The sequence below is a fragment of the Aedes albopictus genome, chromosome 2 (genome assembly GCF_035046485.1).
Source record: "Aedes albopictus strain Foshan chromosome 2, AalbF5, whole genome shotgun sequence".
NCBI classification, from domain to species: domain Eukaryota; kingdom Metazoa; phylum Arthropoda; class Insecta; order Diptera; family Culicidae; genus Aedes; species Aedes albopictus.
Genome location: NC_085137.1, coordinates 162,505,915 through 162,527,140, shown reverse-complemented (window position 1 = coordinate 162,527,140; position 21,226 = coordinate 162,505,915). Strand labels below are relative to the sequence as shown.

Genomic DNA, 21,226 nt, shown 5'->3' with positions numbered 1-21,226 from the left:
CCATCCGGAAGTGGCCAAATATACAATTGTACCCAACCCATGCAAGCGACACATCAAACCACGGCATTTTAGATGACCTGATGGACAATGAGCAGGAAAATCATCTCAGACCACGGCATTTTCGATGACCTGATGGATAATGAGCAGGAAAATCATCTCAGACCATATCTGAACCGGTAGTGTTCCGGAACCGGTTCTAGGCGTCCCGCTCGAAGTGGCCAAATATACAATTGAACCAAACCCATACATGCGACACATCAAACCACGGCATTTTCGATGACCTGATGGACAATGAGCAGGAAAACCATCTCAGATCATATCTGAACCAGTAGTGTTCCGGAACCCGTTCCAGGGTTCCCGCCGAAGTGGTTAAATCTGAAAGAGAAACAAACCCGTACATGCGTCACATCAAATAGCGGCTTTTTAGATTACCTAATGAACGGTCAGCAAGTGTTTCGGAATCGGTTTTGAGTGGCCGGAAGAGGCCAAATATAAAAGTGAACCAAATCCAGGCATGTGACACATCAAATCGTGGCTTTTGCGATAACCTGATGAACAGTTAGCTAGAAAATAGCCTTACGTCACTGGTAGTGGTCCGGAATTGGTTCAGAGAGTCCTGTCGAAATTGTCAAACCCTGCATGTGACACCTTCAATTTGCAGCGTTTTTGGTTAACCGATGAGCAGTTAACAAGACAATAATGTTAGACCATATTTGGTTCAGCCGGTAGTTACCCGGAATCAGATCCGGGTTGTAAAATGTTAAATTTAACCAAACCCATGGATGCGGTACATCAAATCACGACCAGTCTTGTAAACATTCGACTTTTTATTACCTTCATTTCGTTGCCGCAGTCGGGTGTCAGTCGGCTTTGTTACATTCGTGTGCTATCGTTACCTCTTACCTACACACAACACGAGCAGTAGAACGAAGACTGATCACGACTTATCGACAACCTGATGGAAAAATAGGGTCAGACCACATTAGATTCCCGGTAGTGTTGTGGGTTCAGCTGTGGCATCGAAAGTGGTTAGAAGTAAAAGTGAAGCAAACCCATTCATGCGATATATCAAATCGCGGTGATTAGGTAAAGGTGAATAAATAGCAATAAAATATTCTCAGACCATAATTGGGACAACCGGTAGTGTCATGGTCCATGACTCATGGAATCAGATCCGGCTATCCCACCGGAAATTATCAAGTATAAAAATGAACCAAACCCATACATACGACACATCAGATCGCAGATTTTTTGATAATCTAATGAACGGTTAGCAAGAAGCCTTAGATCACATTAGAGACTAGCTGTTGTGTAGCAGAACCAACGTTCATGTGAAAAAATAAATCGTGGCTTTTTTTAATGGCCTGATAAACATTAGGTATGAACAACAGTGACGAATAGGTCTAAGTTCTCATATATGAGAACAAAATATAGACAAAACTAAAGCGATCTCATCAAATCGTACCATTTCAGATTCCTAAGGTGTAAAGTTATAGCAGGATTGGTCAACGTTGAATGGAAAAATAAGAATTTGATCGCGTAAACAGAAGATGGTGGCTGTTTTAAGGAATTTTGAGCTCTAAAACTATGTAAAATAAGTGTATTTGGTATGGGAAATTTGTTTGGAGTCCACCAGAGTATCCAAAATAGCGGTCCAAAGTCCAAGATAATGGCCCAGTATTCAAGTTAGTGCCTATTTTATAGGATTTTTAATTCTTGCATTATGGGCATATTTTGTATGAAAATATGTCCAGAATTCAAAATTTATAATCAGAAAACCCAAGCTGTGCGCTGTTTCACAAGGTCTGCAATATGACTATAGTTTGAATGGGGAAGAATGCCGGTCTTCGTCCAAAACTGGTAACCAGAAAATCATAAACGACATGCCAAAATTCAATACGGCGACTATTTTATGTCATTTTAGGTGCAGAGTCCAAAAATGAATATCAGAACATCCAAGATGGTGTTTCAATGTTCAAGATGGCGGTTAGTTTAGTTGGGGTAGATATCCGGAGTCATAAAATGATGACCGGAAAATCTAAAATGAAGTTTCAAAATTTTGCAGCTTCATGACACTTGTTTGGTTTGAGTTTTGGATCGTTGTCTTATATTTTCTGAATATTGGATGTTATGCTAATATAAAATGTATCCATATTGAGTAGATTTAGCAAGCAATTTTCATTTTGTATTTATGTCAATGTCATCAACATGTCGCTCGAGTTTTGTGGAAAGGATATTTCGAAGCACGAGAAAGGCACTATCACCGCTAGGTGGATTAATTAGGGTTTTTTTTTACATTCTATTTTTCTTTCAATTCAAGAATATTAAATGTTCATTTTGATTTCAGAATGTTGAGACACAACGTTATATCAATTTTTGAAACAGAGCCGTAAAATCATTGGCGTAGCTAGGATTTTCTCTGGAAGGGGCCAGGGGGTGGGGGTTTTGGAGCAGATAGGCATTGCAGCTTTGAGCAAACAAAATGACTGTTTTAGATTTGTTTCTAGTGTCGTAAACTTTATGAGCATGTACAATTCCTCCAATAATAAAGTGTAGAATTGGCTTTGGTTAAAATACACAAATAATAAAATTTAAAAAAAATCCATAGCTTTGCTGCAGTGATTCCATTTTGAATTCCTCTAAAGATTCCTTTTAGAATTTATCTAGGGATTGTGCAAATACCGTTTTCAAGGTTTCCTTCAGGAATTTCTCCAGAGATCCTGTAAGGTATTTTTGCAGAAATTCCTTCAGAGATTTCTTCAAGGAATTCTTCCAGAATTCCGCTGAAGATTGCTCCTACTTGCATTTGGAAGTATTCGAAGTATTTCTATAGGAATGTCTTCCAGGAATTCTTTCAGAAAATATTACTAGAGTTTATTCAAAAATTAACCCAGGAATTCATCCAGTCCATCCAAGTATTCGTTCAATAATTCGTCCAGAAATTACTGCAGACATGGATTTCTTCAATTTTTTATCTAGAGATTCCTACAGAAATTCTTCCAGGAATTCGCTAAGAAAGCTCTCGTGAGATTCCCTAAGGAATTCCGCATGAGGTTTTTTTTCACAAATTTCTTCAAGATTCCTCCAGGGATTCACCTGGGAATTCATTCTGTGATTCTTTCGGGAACAACTTTCCAGGATTGTTTTGAAAATACCTCCGAGAACTCTTTTTGGGAAATCCTCCTGGAATTCTTCCAGAAACACCTCCAGGAATTAATCTAAGACTTCCTCCAGGAACTGTTCAGGAATTCCCTTAGGAATGCTTCTTGGTATTGCTTTCAGGCTTCCTCCTGGAGTTTCTTTAGGAACTGCTCCAGGATTCCCTTCAGGAACTGCTACAGGGATTGCTTCAAAAGTTCTTCTGCGTACTCTTTTAAGGATTCCTTCAAGATTTCCTCTAGAATTTCAGCGATTTCTTCAGTACTTCCTCCTGGGATTTCTTCAGAAACTCCTCCTAGAATTCCCTCAAAAATTGATCATTGGATTTCTTTAGGAATTCTTTCTGGGATTCCTTCAAGAATTTCTGAAGGGATTCCTCCAGAAATTCATCTAGGATTTTTTGGGAACTCCTACATGGTTCCTCTAAAAATTCTTACAGGGATTCGTCCGAGAATTCCTCTAGCAATTTCTCTAGAGATTCCTCTAAAAAATCCTCCAGAGATTCCTACAGGTATTCCTCTTGAGATACCTCAAAGAGTTGCTTCTAGAGATTCCTACAGGAATTCCTCCTGAAAGTGGTCCTGTAGTCCTTCAGGAATTCCTCCAGGGACTTCTCTAAGGATTCCTCCAGGGATTCCTCATGGAATGTATACAGGGATTCCTCTAGGAATTTCTCTAGAGTTTCCAAGAATTTCTCCAGGGATTACCCCAGGTATTTCTTCAGGAATTTCTCAAGGAAATCATCCATGGATTCCTTCAGAAACCTTCCAGGAATTTATTCAGGAATTCCCCAAGGAATTTTTCTAGGGAATCCACTAGGATTTCTTCAAGGGTTTCTTCCAGGAATTCCTCTGGGAACTTCTCTAGGAATTGCTCTAGAAATTTCTTCAGAAATTTATCCAGGAATTTCTCTTAGGATACTTCCAAAAATTTCTCCAGCGATTCCTCCATAAATTCCTCCAAGAATTCCTCCAGAAATTCTTCCAAGAATTCCTTCAAAAATATTTCTTAGGGATTTTTCCTAGGATTTTTTTTTCATAAATTTCTCCAGAGATTCAGAATTCCTCTAGGCAGGGATTCATTTAGGGATTTCTTCAAGCATTCCTCTAGGGATTTCTCCAAAAGATCCTCCTCAAGATGTTTCTTCTTAAGAGATTCCTCCCAGATTTCCTCTAGGGAATCCTCCATCCAGAGATGTCGTCAAGATTTCTTCCAGAATTTGCCCCAGGCATTTATCCAAGAATTTCTGCAGGGAGTCCTCCAGGAAATTCTCCTGGATTCCTTCATTGTTTCCTTCAGATATTCCTGCAGGAATTCCTTCAGGAATTTCTTTAGGAATTCCTCCACGGATTCATCCAGGAATTCCTCCAGAGACGGTTCGATGTGCGGATCTTTTATGGTTTTACAACATTTTACAATATCAGATCGATGTGAAAACATCGATTCAAAGCATTCGACTAAATCGGTGAATCGATTCTGCTGGTCCGATTCGAAGCAATTCACAAAAATCGATGTCTCAGATTGAATCCTTTTATTTGGCACGTTGGTAGTTTTCATATGATTATTGGCTATTTTTATCGTAATGACTTCATACCAAATGAGTGCATACCGAATGAAGCTATGCCAAATGGGCCACTCCTGAAAAAAACTATAAGCAATGTAATAGGGTAGAAGCACAGAGAAACAGACGTCACATTTAGAACAAGTTTCTCTAAAAACATCGTCATGAAAACGCAATCGCCCAATGTTAAACGTACTGTGTTTGGCCGGGCCACCACTAGATGCCGGTAGTGAGCAAATGTCAAAAAGGAGCAAATACGATACCAGCGCTACGAGTGGCCAATCGACTACCTATTGAATATTTGAATCACCCGTCAAAAAGGTGATCGATGGAAAGCGATCAGAGTGTGACGTCCGTTTCTCTGTGGTAGAAGCGCAGAAGCTTCAGTTTTGGCCAGTCCGGAGCAGAGTGTTAATGATTAATCATAAATTTAATCATGATTAATGATTAATGATTAAGATTAATCAAAATCATTAATCATAATCACAGAAAAATCTCATTTAATCATTAATCATTAATCTTAATCACTCTGTTCTTGCAATCTAATCATTAATCAGTAATCATAATCATAAGAAAAAAATATTAATCAATCATTAATCATTCATCACCAAAAATGATTCATCATATAAAATATATGATCCAATTTAAATTGGTTCAAATGCTGTTCTAAATAATATTATTTATGATTCTTTTTTCAAAAATCTCCCGGACAGAGTTACCTTTTACGTTTGAAACTTCAAAAACATGTTAAACAATAAATATATTTTAATCATTTCTAGTTTTTTGTGATTGATTAATTTTTAATCATTAATCATAATCAATAATCACAGATACCAATTTTAATCATTAATCATAATCTTTAATCATCCTAAAAATCAAATTAATCATAATCAATAATCACCAAAATTGGAACTTAAATCATCAATGATTAATCATGATTGAAATTTTAGTTAATCATGAACGCTCTGGTCCGGAGTCTTGGCCATAGTGCGGTATTCAGCCTGTTGCGATATTTTGTTTTGTTGCATAATTTTGTTTTTTTTACTATTATGTAGATCCTAATATAATAGGTATGATGATTGCAGCTGTGAAAACTAAACATTTTGATTAAAATAAAAAATGAAAAAAAATCAGCTCCCATATGTCTATTTTGGACAGGGTGCTTCTAATTTGGCCACTCCCATAAGAAATACATGTGATTGGCCAAAATAGAAACCAAAGTTAAGAATAAGGCCAAAACTGCGGCAATGCTTCTATTTTGGCCAGTGTCAATTTTTAATACATAAATCAAGTACCCTTAATTTCTGCATTTTTCTTAGAAAGTATAGATCGAAACCTTGGTAGTTTTCCTAGGATTATTGATTGTTATTATAAAAATGATTTCCCTTAGACTGGCCAAAACCGGTGTCCGCATCCTATATGGGAACGAATTGGACTTCGAACGACGAAAACAACTTCGGGTAAAATTTTCATGAACATTTATGCCTTCGAACAGAACACCGCCTACAACGAAGCTCTATACTCGGCGTGGGGATCGCACGGTCCGGCGCGCACTGCAATGCCCAGCATCTCCCGATTGCAGCGTATGGTTGAAGCTGCCTGGGCGCAAGGATTCGACATTCAGGGTTCAGAGCAGCTGGGCTGCAAGCTGTACAACACCCGAAAGTGGATTGGTGCTACGGAAATCGTTACCGTCCTGTCATGGCTCCGGATCCGCTGCGAGTTGGTGGACTTCCATCGGCCAACGTCGTCCGATGGACGTCACCCGGAACTGTTCAACTGGGTGTTGCGTTACTTCGAGGAACCCAGGATCCACACGCCACCTTTGTACCTGCAACATCAAGGTAAGGTTCTAGGACATTCTTAGGATTGATACTAATTCTCAGAAAGTGTTGTTTCCAAAAGCATTATTTCAAAAATGACTGTTACTATTTTTAGGTCACTCGAGGACAATTGTTGGAATTGAACAGCGTACCTCTGGTCTTTCGCTGTTGGTGTTAGATCCCAGTCACGGTCCGCGCCAGGTGGCGGCCCTTGGGTCGTCACAGGATTCGCTTCGGTTGATTCGGAAAAACTCCGCCGCTATGCGAGCTCCCCAGTATCAGGTCGTGGCCGTTAAAGGTCTCATCGAAACGGAGGAGCAATACCAGGTAGGTTGTTCTTCTTTGTCTTTTCATTTTCGTATTTTAGGACATATTGTAGCACTTACTGTAAAATGGAGTATCAGGGAAATCGTGGAACGCAAAAAAAACATTCGCACTGATTGATACCATCAATCATATTCAGTGTCCGATCATCAAAATCTGGCCATGTATATGATTGTTGCAACTATGCAAAATGGCATACATGTCCCAAATGGACGATAACGTGCCTCTGTAGCCGACCTTCTGATACTTGATGCAAATACTTTTCGGGTGTTCTACACAAAAAGTGAACAGTGACCATGTGCGCGACTGATTTCGGAAATTTCTTTACCGGGAGTGCATTTTCTGAGACTAAAGAAAACAGTGAGTGTGCTTGGCTGATTCCTGGAGATTTTTTATCGAGATTGCGCATAAGGAAACACTGAGCATACGCACCGTTAGTTTCGGAGAATTCTGTATCGATCATTGTAAATCTTCAACATCCTACGATTTCTTGATATTCCATTTTACGATACTAGCAGTTACTAGTACAGCGTTCTTTTTCATTCTTCAAATTTCCTACTTCTAGGCGAGTAAAGTTTTGCGGTCCCATAGAATTCCTCCGGACCGTTGACGTGCTGTAGTCGTTTACCTGATCTATGTTCGAGTTGCGCTATTTTAAGAATTTACCAATTCTTTTTACCTAGTCTAGAACAAACAAAAAACCAACTTCCCGAGCAGGGAATGAGAACTAATTGAAAACAAATTGAGTTATTTAGATATCACGAATTTTGATAACAACGTGAGTTTTCATTTTGTATGACTTAAGTGTTAACATAACAAAAATGATAACAAAATAATGTACTGGAATATCAAATTGAAAACAGAATGAGTTCTCATTGATAACAAATTGATATCTTATTTTGTTATCCACATTTTACGACTTGATATCTTACACAGTTCTCAGGGAGTTATCAAATCCATAGGGTAATAACTAAAAATTAATAACAAATTTAGTATTCATTTTGATATTTTATTAGGCATTAATTTACATGAATAAGAAAAAATTTAAATGATATTTTGTTAATTCAGAAGAATCTCGTGATTGAACACTTGTTTTGTTGATACGATATCATCAGAATATGACCCCTATTGACGGCGTAGTATTATCGATTTTAACATTAACAATTCATTAACAGTCATTTCTAACTTGGTGCCTAAATGAAGAAAAAATGTATGGAAGTCGGATGTGATATCCTCATAGATATGTAATAAAACACGAAAACATATAGCGCATTTAGTTCACCACTGGACTATCGCACTAGTTTTCACGAGTGCGAAAACGCTAATAAAAGTGCGCGATTGCATCAAATCAACTCGGTGTCTTCAGAGCACTTGTTCACCATAGATTGAAGAAATAGTGCGCTGAAGACATCAACCTGATTTGATGCAATCGCGCACTTTTATTTACGTTTTCGCACTTATGAAGCCGCAGTTCGCAGTCCAGTGGTGAACTAAATGCGGTATATGTAGTTCACGACATTCCAGAGCCACAGACATCGGGACTGAAATTGAATGACATCGAGCAACGAATTGAGTCGCATTCGGCTTTTCAGCTCTTTCCTTCGTTATCCGGGGAAAAATGATGACATTGAAAAAATAAGGTATCCGATTGGAAACATATTTTAAGGAATTCAGTATCGTAATTTCTATTTTATATTACTCATTTTAGTATTATAATGACAAACTTTTCCGTACTGGTTCATTATGCAATTGAAATGAGTTGCATTTGAGTTGCATTATGAACATTGTGCAACTCAAATTAGATGTATAATAAAAAAAATCATTGCATTAAATTTTGTATGGAACTCGTTGCAAAACTAGATTGTTGCAACTCGATACAAACTATTACTACATTAATTATTTTTGGCATAATGGGCAAATGGCATAATCTGACAAAAAAGTCGTTCGGAAAAATGGCCGTTTGACATAACAATAAGTGAAATGGCATTCATCATTTTCATGCATGATCTGTGTTATTTTCAAAACTGTATCAAACATCACGGGATTCATCATTTTGGTACGGAGCTACAATGAATCCTTTTTCACGGGAGAAAACTTTAGAAAGGAACACTATACCAATCGTCTATAATGCCAAACGACTATCATGCCAAATGACTTTATGCCAAACGGCTTAAAGTGTGAGAAAACTCGGTGTACTGTGGAACTCTTGTTTTTTCCTTACGAAAGTGCGAATGGTGCAGTTTTAAAATATAGCACTGAAGAAATAATCACCCTGTAGATAAAATTTCAAAATATTTGGCAATATGTTTAGATTGAAATGACTGATATAGGGGAACTTTGGTATTCTGGGCAGTTTTGTTCTCTTCGTTATGGAAGGCTTTTTGAAATTCAACGTTGGCCTCAAATCTTCCCCAACCAAGCTGAGCTGAGTTTCAGGTAATTTGGCCGATGAAAACCCCTCATAACGAAGAGAACAACCTACCCAGTCACCATAAAAAGACTTATTAAATTTCAAGCCAATTTAAGGTGAATATAGAACGAAACCACACCTTGAATTTTCAAAAGCACAAATCTCTTGAAAATTCGAGGTGTGGCTTCGTCATATCTTCACCTTAAATCAATAGCATGACCATTACCCAGAATCAGCAAATTAAAAATTTTGTGTCAATATGTAAATACAATACTCAGGTACAGGGGATAGACAAAATGATCGGGACAGGCAAAATTTTCATTTTTCAAAAATGTCCAATTAGCTGTAACTTTTCTAAAAGTACAACAAATATTCTCAAATTTTCACTGTAAGTTAATCAACTATTTGTGTATCAGATGACAAAATTTGGAAATGATCGGGCTATTCTGCACGAAGTTATAAGCACATTAGAAAAAGGTAGAATTATTCGATAGCCAACTTTGAGCTTTTATATCTCCGGATTCAATGAACCGAATGCAATGAAATTTCGTTTATTTATGGCTTATATAATGAGCTCTGAAAAACGTTTGGCTCAACTTGAAATTATTAACAAGAGAAAAAGTTGTAGCGGTTCAATTAATATTATGATTTTTTAGTAAATTGGTCTATTTTTAATATGCATCTCATTACTTTTTAAATGAATTGCCAACTATGTTGTTACTTTCTTTCACAACATATCTGCATTCACGACAATTAGAGGGAACGTTAAATAACTATACTTAGCATCTTAAATTTTGAAACGATGTTGAAATTTAAGAAAATTTGATGTTTTATTAGAAAAATAATGTTATCGTTATAATTTTCTTCCGTGTTGAGAATTTTAAGTTAAGTCAAAAGGTTTTCAAAGCTCATTATATAAGTCATAAATGGACAAAATTTCATTGCATTCGGTTCATTGAATCCGAAGATATAACAACTGAATGTTGGCTATCGGATAATTATACCTTTTTTTAGAATCTTTATAACTACGTGCAGAATAGTCCGATCTTTTCCAAATTTTGTCCATTGATACACAAATAGTTGATCAACTTACAGTGAAAATTTGAGAATATTTGATGCACTTTTCGAAAAGTTACAGCCATTTTTTTTTCTTTTTTTTATTCTGGGATTTTCTGCCGTAGGCAGGTTCATCCCGGCAGGTTCATGCGAGTTACAGCCATTTGAAATTTTTTTGAGAAGAGGAAATTTTGCCTGTCTCGATCATTTTGTCTATCCCCTGTACATTTAACAAATATTTTGTGAATATAATTAATGTTAAGAAAGCACATTAACCTTATTTTGGATTTTTTAAATCAAATCTTGTTATCATTGAGGTTTTGAAATGATAACAAAATGATATCTCAATTTGATATTAAATAAAAACAATTCGAAACGAAAACTTGTTTTGATTTCATTTTGTTATCAATAACAAAATGAGTTATCAATTTGTTATAGGTTTGTTCTCATTCCCTGCTCGGGTTAGCTAACCTTATATAGATTGACGATAGGAAAAAAACAAATATCTTACAATTTAGAACAGAACAGGAGTGAAATACTTACCTTAAAAGAGAAATAACTATAACCCAAAAGAGCAAGAGCAAAACCTATCACAAAAGAACGTACACTCACACAGAGACACCTAACTCAATTAGTCTAATTCTAAACCAATACTGCAATAAACTATTTCACACTTCATAGTAATAGCACAAACTCGAGCTGTAATCAGATACTCTTTATCGCTTTACTGTTGATTTATTTGGTCGTTATGATTCAAATATTTCCAGTTCTCACTTTTAGTTTCAGCACATCGATCCCAAATTCAATACATATAGTTTGTAAATGTAAGAGATTAGTTACTGCTCAACCTACCATGTAGAAACAGCCATAAAACATATTTGCCTTCAAGTGAAGAGCAATGTCGTCGTAAGAGTTCCATACATGGTAACAAATATGTTTCTAGATCTAGAATTTCGATTATCTAGATTTCGGTTTATTGCAACTAGCAGATTTTATCGTTGATCATGCCCTAGGTGTAGCTTAAAAATAAGGTAGTGAATCTAATTCACTGAAGCTATGACGTCGAGTTCGATTATTATAATAGTTTCTCTAATGATAGTCTAAACCAAAACTCTTTTTGTGTTGGTTATTAAGCTTATTTCTGTAGAAAATTATGTAATTGTAATAGTTCCCTACGTCATAGAAGCATAGCTTCTGTTATTTGAATTGTTGTCATTGATAGCTAAAAAGCTGTACCTATTAATTCCAAATTATATAACAATTCGACAATCCTCCATGTTGTGACCTGTTTTGTTCGATGATTTAGTTTCATTCTCGATTTCATAACATTTCAATCCAATTTCACTTTATAATAGACGTGAATTCAGCTGTCGTATTTTCTGTTATGTTAGGTTCACGCAGTGCTAGAGAGGTGCAACTATTTTTTTCACTGATTTCGAAAAAAATAGCAAATTTGCAATGATTTGGCATAGAATAGTTGTTCAAACTCGTGGAAAGGGAAGGGCCTATGATTGTTTGAATGCATTGTTACCATCATAGATCCTATTATTTCATTCTCCATGATGATTGAGATGTTATACCTAGAACGTCTCGAATGACCCCAGAGGATAAAATGAATTTGGCAGGACTAATGTGGGAGAAAAAAACACTATTTATTAAAACTCTAGACTTTGTTTTGAAGTGATTCCAACATGGACCCGTTCATATGCTTAAAACATTGCTTGTCACTCTTTCACAACCCCCCCCCCCTCTCTCCTAGGACCATGACGTACTTAATGGATGGCCCCAACGTTGACTTGGGGGTGGTTCTGCCTGGTCAAAGTGTACGATCCAAACAAATTTCGAAAATTGTGTATGAACTACAGTTTAGGAGGAAGTAGGAAGGTATGAGATGGAAAAAATGAGTCTGGATGACTGAATAGAGCTGGACAGTAAAAAAATATGTTTCCTCTCATCCCAACTGAGGCACAGAATGTTTGTCGGCATACAGGGATTTTCAAATGTTTTCACACGGCACGTGTGTCGTATGTCTTCACACACAATATTCTAACTTAAGCTCTAAATTGAAATTGGAAGTAATTTTCTTAGTTCTGTTAGCAGCATGCTCTTTTCCAATGTGAGGTCAGATTATAAGCTCTATTCTAATTGGGATTTTTTTCGTCCTCCGCGAGTTCAGAAAGAGAAACTTTCTCTTTAAGGAATTGTTTCAAGTCTTATGCTATCCATTACTTCAGAAGTTAGCAATAGTGTATAAATCCCTCATTACAGTAGTCATCACTGTATCAACTCTTCAAGAGTTCCTTTATGAATTACTCCAAGCATTTTCTTATGGAACTCGTTAAAGATTTCCACCAGGAGTTTCTTAAAATCTTTCCAGAAGTTCCTGTAGAATCCATCTAAGAAAATCTCCAAAATTTTTTCCACGATTTTTTAAGGAATTGCTGCACTTTCTTTCAGGAATTATTTTGTGAGTTTATTCAGGAATTAAGAGATTTTTTTCAACATTTTACCCAGCAGTTGCATTAGACATTCCCCCAATAATTTTTGTAAAAATTTCTCCGAAAGTTGCTGCAGGGATTTTTTTTCTAAAAATACTCCCATACTTAAGAAATGTTTTCAGTACTTCTCGCAGGTACCGTGACATCACCTAGTTCAACGGAAGTTGCAAGAAAAAATAATACAACACAGTTACCCATACTTTTGCTCAATCAGCATCAAATTAATCAAGAAATCATAATATCCACGCTGTTTGCACCATTTCATAGCAGAAATGAAGAATTGATCATAACACCATACAAAAATCCAGCTCACTACTTTCAATCTAGTACTTCACCGATTGCTCCCTATTCTGCGACACATACTGAGCAAGGACTTTGAAGTTCATGGGCGGCGTTGAAGCTCATGAAGGACAATCTCATTACCATTTCCACAATGGCCGACTTTTCGGCCTACTCACGATTTTAAACGTACAAATTTCATGAAAACGCAAACCAGCGCACCGGATCTTCTTATTTTAAGCTTATGACAAGTGAGCAATAACAAAATAAAAATACACTATCGTTAATTGTTTATATCTTGAGATTATCGGCACCTAGATCGGCTGGATCACGCTTCCAGAAAAATAAAGACAGACTAGAAAATACAACTAACTCAGTTTTCTCCGGGGTGGATTCGATACCCAGCTTTACAGCCCAAACAGACTAATTGTCTATGGTATGCCGCAGTGGTCTTTTCAGATCTTCCGCCTCTGGCCCGGTGATAAAGACCACGGCGTCGTGCGCAAGCTGTCGTTGCGAGCAATTTTCCACGAGACATTCGTCGACGGTTCTGTTATTCAGGTACTTCTACAGGAACTCCTACTGAAGTTTCTACGAAAGCTCCCTCTGGAATTTCATTAGAGATCCCTAGAGAAATTTCTACATGAGTTGTTTAACTTCTCGTTGTTCGTCAGAGTTTTCTCTTGGAGTTTTTGCAGTAATCTTTTTAGTATTTGCTTCAAACATTTCCCTAGAAGTTCAAATATTGTTCTAGGAGTGCTAAGAGTAGACCTCTAGTAGTTTCTTCTGGAGTTTTCAGGAGTTTCTTCAGAAATTTCTCTAGGTATTTTTTCAGATATTTCTTTTAGAGTTTCTTCCAGTGAATCAAAATTCAACCATCGCGCAACAATAACGACAATGTCGCAACCTGTATTTGTTGCGACAAACAAACCCATGCGACATAAGTTTGTCCCAACTTGAAAATAATGGGATTAACATCGTACACCACGAGTTTAGAGATTTTTAAGCCTTGCATTGCGATTTTCGAACGGTAACTTCGAGTCGCTAAACACTGCAACTCTGGTGAAGCTCTATCATCAAACAGTTTCATCTTTGGGTTAGCAATAATTGATTATTCACGAGTTGAAAAGTACGCAACAAATTCAGCTCCCGTTTTGTCTGCAACAAAAAATTTCGAGATCATGTCATTATCTGTTACCAGTACTGCCCATAACTGCATAACAGTCACATTCGACAAAAGTAGGCATTGTACAAAATAGAGTTTAAAGTTTGCAACATGCGCTAGTATGGAGACGATACGAAATTTCAAAAATTTGTCAGTAACAGTGAATCAAAATTCAACCATCGCGCAACAATAATGACAATGTCGCAACCTGTATTTGTTGCGACAAACAAACCCATGCGACATAAGTTTGTCCCAACTTGAAAATAATGGGATTAACATCGTACACGACGAGTTTGGAGATTTTTAAGCCTTGCATTGCGATATTTGAGCGGTAACTTCGAGTCGGTAAACACTACAACTCGGTGAAGCTCTATCATCAAACAGTTTCGAATTTGTGTTAGCAATGATTGATTATTCACGAGTTGAAAAGTACGCAACAAATTCAGCTTCCGTTTTGTCTGCAACAAAAAATTTCGAGATCATGTCATTATCTGTTACCAGTAGGGATAAAGAGTAATCGTCGCACCTTCTTTGTTGCTTGTTTTGTGCCTCTTTTGTCTGACAATTCTCTTCACTGGTCAGTAATTTAAAATTCATCCTTTTGCAATGAAATTTTCTACAGCTCTTCTTTTATGCTGGACGAATGGTTAAAAAATTAATCAGACCAAAATATGATTGATATTACGCTTTGACACCAGTGTGTATTTCCAGTGTGATTGTTATGCGGTTACATTCATAAATTTTAGCCAATGAGACAAAACGACTTGGTATTTGTTTCACATTTTGCAGAACAAACTTAAAAAGTTCATTTGGGTGGATGAAAGTACTGATGATTGGGAGATGATTCCCGGTATTAACTCAATATTGGCAAAAAATGCAAATGTTACAATTATGCAGTTACGGGCAGAGTAGGGATAAAGAGTAATCGTTGCACCTTCTTTGTTGCTTGTTTTGTGCCTCTTTTGTCTGACAATTCTCTTCACTGGTTTCTTCAGAAATTTCCTTCTGGAGCTGTTTCGTTTTTTCAATTCATCACACATATGTTTTTCAATTGAATTTTTGTTCTGGAGGAGGAGTTGCTGTTTAAAGAACTTCTAAAAAATCTGCAGGGAAGAATTCTTACAGGGAAATCTGAAAATAAAAAATCCTATATAAGTTCTTTGATTATTTTGTTAAAGAACTCCTAAAAATGTTTCCTGATGAAATTTCTCAAATTTTGGCTAGGGTAGGTAATCAAAATTTGAACCAAATTGCGGCTTTCTGAAGCAGTGCAAATTTTAAGTGATTTTTTCTCCCACATGGAAATCATTTGCTACGGCAAAATCGTATGTACATGAAAGCCACGGGTATAAGCTTTCTGTTAAATGGTAAAAAGTTTGTTTTTGCACCGAATTTCATTGAAATATTTGATTTTTCATCAACAATGATTTTAATCTTAATTTGAACCATCGTAATCATAATTTGAACCAATTTTAATCTTAATTTGAACTACTGGCAGCAGCAGCTCGAGCAACTCACAAAACATCCAATTCCATGCTAAACAATGAAAAATCACATGAATCTGCTAATTCTCATACCCATTTTTCATTAAGCAGTGGAATCTCAACTCAGAATGTTCAAAATTCTTTAGGAATTTGGAAAATAAATTTGGATTTTTTCATCCCCCAAGAGTAAACAAAGCAACCACTAGCGCAATCAACAGGCCAACACTAGAAGCTCATCCCCGTTTACTAGTTCAAATTTAGATTACGAATGGTTCAACTTAGATAACATTCTCTAAGTAAGAATCACTTAAATTTGATAATTTTATGACAAATAATGCGGAATATTATTCGGTTGGTCGATTCTACAATAAATAAGCTTTCATTTGACGTGTTCACATATTGCGTGTGCTACAATGAATGAGCTGTACGAGTGCACCGAAAATGTGCTTTCTCTTGGAGGAAATGGGTGAAATCACAGTGATTTTTCAATTGCCTGTTTTCCATGACAAAAACGCTTTTTTCAATGCTTTTAAAGTCCATTTTATCAGGTTATATTACGGAAAGCTGTTTAACATCTTTTTCGAGACAATATTTGCCTGAAAAGTACGTCGTTTTAATGAATTTCGAAATGGTTCAAATTAAAATTACAATTTGACTAGTTCAAAGTTTGATTTCTTACCCTAATCATTTTGAGGAATTTTCAACAAACTTATTGAATCTGATGTAACTTCTGGTACCTATATTTCTACATATATTATAAGCTTTTGGTTGAAATCCGAAGTGACCTGGGATGCGAAAATTGAGTTTTTACCCACTTTTATGCGTCGCAATTCGATTTGCATGAGTGCACACACTTAGTTTTACTCACCAAGACTCAGCTAACAATCTGGTATGTTGCTTGGTAACTAGGCATGTTATACTGATTCTCGGCATTTATCAGCTGAGATTTCATAGAACCATTTAGCTGACTAGTCGGCTGTGCATATCTCGGCATACGTAAACCGAGATTCGGCATTATAAATTATGTGTGCATAATATATCGTAACTCTTAATTAGCTGAATGATGCGCAATGCCAATAATTGGTTCAAATTTTTCCCGCATGTCGCATGAGTCGCGACTTTGATTTGGTGCTGCGACGATAATATAAAAATGAATTTGTGTCTGTCTGTCTGTCTGACTCAAAAACGACAGAACCGATCGGCTTGAAAATTCGTATGAGGGGTTTTGGAAAGAGGGCTTCCATACAAATGAAATTGCGGGGGACTTCTCCTATAGCGCTGTATGTCAATTTTAAAACGGGACTAAAGCACGAAAGTCCGAATCCGAAGGTAACAAAAAGCTGAAGGTAGCGGAAGGCGGAATGTAACAAAAGGTGGAAAAGCCGAATTAAAAAGTAGTAATTTATTGCTTAACTCTTTCCTTTCCATAACTTTTACCAAATATATCTATAAGAAAAACAAACATAGGTAGATTCATTTTGCTACTCAAATCTCTTTAAAAATTGGAATTGCCGTTCTTCAAATGTGACATGGATAATGATAAGTGAATGGGATGTATGCTTATAAACGGCACCACATCTATGATAGGAAGGTCAAATATCTGGCTGAACAACTACGTACGTACAACAACGCTCGTCGGACTTAAACAAAGATAATAGGGGGATTCACTTAACAGCGTAAACTGATTAAACTGATAAAACGTCGCGATCTTTGATTATTTCATTCGCAATATCATGAAACATTTCAAATAAGCAGAAAATCATGGCTTACGCAGCAATTTAATCTGTTTAGTGAGTACCCCTAATAACTTGTGTTCGCGTTGTACCATCAGGGTACCAGATTCCGCTCATCTAAGGCCAGTTTTGCAGAAAAACATCATCTGTTAAATGACTGGTAAGCCAATTTGTAATGTTTTTGCATTTTAAGTTAGTTTAATCTAAGTACAATCAGATACAAAACAAGACTTATGTAGAATTTTTCATAAAAGTATGATTTTATTACAATTTGTGTGAGACCAAAGTGGTCCTAATTCCGCTCACGGACAAATGTATGCCATCTTTTAAATAGACTTTTGCGGAAAAATGATTTTTTTTGCAACTCTTAGGTTTTTACAATTATTTTTTTCCTGTTCAGCGGGAGTGTATAATAGTGATTGAATACACTGTGTACTAAAATCGACAGTTATTACAATTTTCACGTATTTTTTTGCGTGAGCGGTTATTGGAACACATAAAATTTCCTACAGCTTTTTTGGGTCCAATAGCCGCTCAAAAAATTCTACTGTTTTGTTTTTAAAATTTATGTTATTTGGTAAATCTATATATATAAAAATGAATTTCTGTCTGTCTGTCTGTCTGTCTGTCTGTCTGACCGCTATGGATTCGAAAACTACTGGACCGAATGGTGTGAAGTTTTGTATGTGGGTATTTTTGGGGCCGGGGAAGGTTCTTAGCTTGGTGCGGGACCTCTCCGATCTCTGGAACGGGGGGCTCCCATACAGATGACTTCACCGGGGACGTCCCTATGGAGCTGCATGTCAAAAAACACAGTAGGCAGGCAGAACGACGTTTGCCGGGACAGCTAGTATTGAATAAAATGGCTTTGCTCTCATTTGATTTATATTGTCCAAGAATATCAGCGACGAAAAGGGGGTATTTATGCGTGAAAACTTGTTTTTTGCAACAGTGAGCGGCTATTGGGTCATGAGCGGCTACTGGTACACTGACGGTACCTAGCATACTTTAGGAACTGCTGTTTCCCTTAAACTCGAATCGATGCGGTGCGTCAGGTATCGGATACTTCGGCGGCCTTCTGCCGCCTCCTCCATGCGGCTACGCCGTATGATTCATATATATATATCGGCTCCTTAATACTAGAACTAGGTAACTCGTTTTGGGAAGTACTATAAAAAAATCACTTTGTTGGTCTTAAAAGAAGATTCATCATGTGTTTTTGTAGTTTCAAGCGAAAAACTTTTGTGTATTGTGGTGTATGTTCAGATGTAAACAAATTACCTAGTTCTAGCATTAAGGGGACGATATGTGCATTATACGTTGGCGTTGGAGTAGGATTACTAACAAATTACAACTATTAAACTTGATGTTATATTGCTAATTTAGAGAAAACTTTCCTTTTACCGGTAGATCGAAAAGCTACCGCAGCTGTCAGACTACTGATTTTCACTGAGGTATCATCGATCTACCCTAGCGAGCTCTAGCGATGCCTTGAATAGCCTTGGATACGACGCCGATGATCATTGTTTGTTGTTGGTTTTCAGTTCAATTCACCCTGCAAGCATGCTTTGATTTGGCCTTCAGTTTCAATGATAGGATGATTTTCAAGCCTGCGGTAGGACTTTGACAGCTGCGGTAGAACTCGGCGGCTACCGCAGAGTGGAAATTTTTCTAAAAATCCGCAATATTTAAAATGCTTAAACAACCCTTAAACAACCCTTATATACTTATATAAACGGAAACCGAGTTAATGTGCGTCGTTATTCGGCCTTTCGTTACATTTGGCCTTTCGTTACATTCGGCCTTTCGTGATTCGGCCTTCCGTGTTAATCTATCTTGCAGACAAACAAAACGGAAGCTGAATTTGTTGCGTACTTTTCAACTCGTGAATAATCAATTATAAATAACCCAAAGTCGAAACTGTATGATGATAGATCTTCAACAGAGTTGCAGTGTTTACCGACTCGAAGTTACCGTTCGAAAATTGCAATGCAAGGCTTGAAAATCTTCTCGTGGTATACGATGTTTATCCTATTACTTTCAAGTAGGGACAAACTTATGTCGCATTGGGTGGATTGTCGCAACAAATACATGTTGCGACATTGGCATTATAGTTGCGCGATGGCTGAATTTTGATTCACTGATCCCTTTGAATGACCTAGCAAATCACAGAAAAATATCTTTAATTTTCTTTTAAGCTTAAGTACCCAATTTTTTGAATATGTTTAAGCAACTGTATAAAAAGATTGAAAGGAAAGGAACTAATTAGGACCAGTTCGTTTTTTCTTACAATATATTGCATAGCGCCCCCCCCCCCCCCCCCCCCGTTCCCCTAAGAGTCTACGTAGCTTGAGGACTGGCCCTAATTGGTGATTTGATGTTGCATGAAGAAGAAGAAGAACGATGATGCTTCGAAAAATCCCTATCCCTATAACACAGGGGAAGATTTTAATATGCCTCTATAAAATCTAAAACAAAATTTAATTTAAAACAGTTTGATGTACAGTGTTAGACTTTGGACAGACTACAAATTAAGTACCTAATCAAGAAAAAAAAATAAGTTTAAATTTATACGTTCAATATGTAGTCCGTCCAAAGTCTAACACCGTACATCAAACCGTTTTTTATTAGATTTTGTTTTAGATTTTATAGAGGCATTTTAAAATCTTCCCCTGTGTTATAGGGATAGGGATTTTTCAAAACATCATCACTCTTCTTCTTCTTCTTCATGCAACATAAAATCACCAATAGCACAATTACATTTGCGGATAATTCTATATGCTATTGTTATTATGTTATAATGTTTATACGTGAAATATAAATGCATATCTACGCTTTTTTTATTTATAACTTCGTTAGTTGTTCGTTATGAAAAATTATAAAAGGTAGAAAGAACTAAATGTGGCCGAGACATTCATCTGAATGCTATTGTTAGGGATGGGATCAAAGAGTTATATTTACCGTAAACCGGTGTCAAATTGATCACTAGTGTATTAAACAGTGATTCCATTTCAGGAACTTCTAAACGTCGTTATGATTAAAAATTTCATATTTTATCTTGTTCATAAATGTCTAGAGATCAGTGTGAAGTTTTCATTTTTTAGAAAAAAAAGCTAATCATGCTGTATTTTTTAGATGACTTTTAATGTTTTTCTTACTTTTAGCTGAAATCGTTGATATTCAACAATTCCTGAAAACTTTTTGTGTTTCGATTTTTGGCTTCTGATAGTTAGTAGACGTATTGCCTAGTGAAAAGACAACGCAGATGGGCGAAAGCCACGAGATGCGTTGATAATAGCAGAATAGAATACATTTTTGGCTTCTGATTGTTAATTTATTGCCCTCTTTCGGCTATACAAGTTGGTCAGTATGTCTGAAATACTGAAATATTTCATAAAAACTTGGAGCTTTTGAAGGCAAAGTGTGTTCAATTGGCAAATTGAGAGATAAACTTGTGGAATTCGAATCCACGACTCCTTATGAAACAAGTGTATGTAACTTCTTGCAAATGAATGATCCCATCCCTGGCTACAACTGGTCTCCACATTTTATAATAAAATATGAGAGACAAATACATGGACCGCCGAAACAATTCATCACCCCTATAGGGTGGATTAAATGTGATGATACCTGGTATTGTCTATGATGTAAGATGTTCAGTGGAATAGCATGGATACAGTTTCGTAAGTAGGTGCTTATTCAATTCTTCTCTGTTCATTGTCATGTATTGTTTT

At 36.6% G+C, this 21,226-nt stretch overlaps 1 protein-coding gene across 1 annotated transcript in view; it reads left to right on the top strand.

Moving 5' to 3' along the window:
- Positions 1-11,788, top strand: part of LOC109407206 (zinc finger-containing ubiquitin peptidase 1) — a 35,392-nt gene extending 23,604 nt beyond the window's left edge. The window contains exons 5-8 of the mRNA XM_029859005.2: positions 6,216-6,564; positions 6,659-6,870; positions 7,433-7,575; positions 10,798-11,788. Coding sequence (XP_029714865.1) covers positions 6,216-6,564; positions 6,659-6,870; positions 7,433-7,477 — 606 coding nt within the window. The 3' untranslated portion in view covers positions 7,478-7,575; positions 10,798-11,788. The remainder of the gene's footprint in view (positions 1-6,215; positions 6,565-6,658; positions 6,871-7,432; positions 7,576-10,797) is intronic.
- The last annotated feature ends 9,438 nt before the right edge of the window (positions 11,789-21,226 follow it).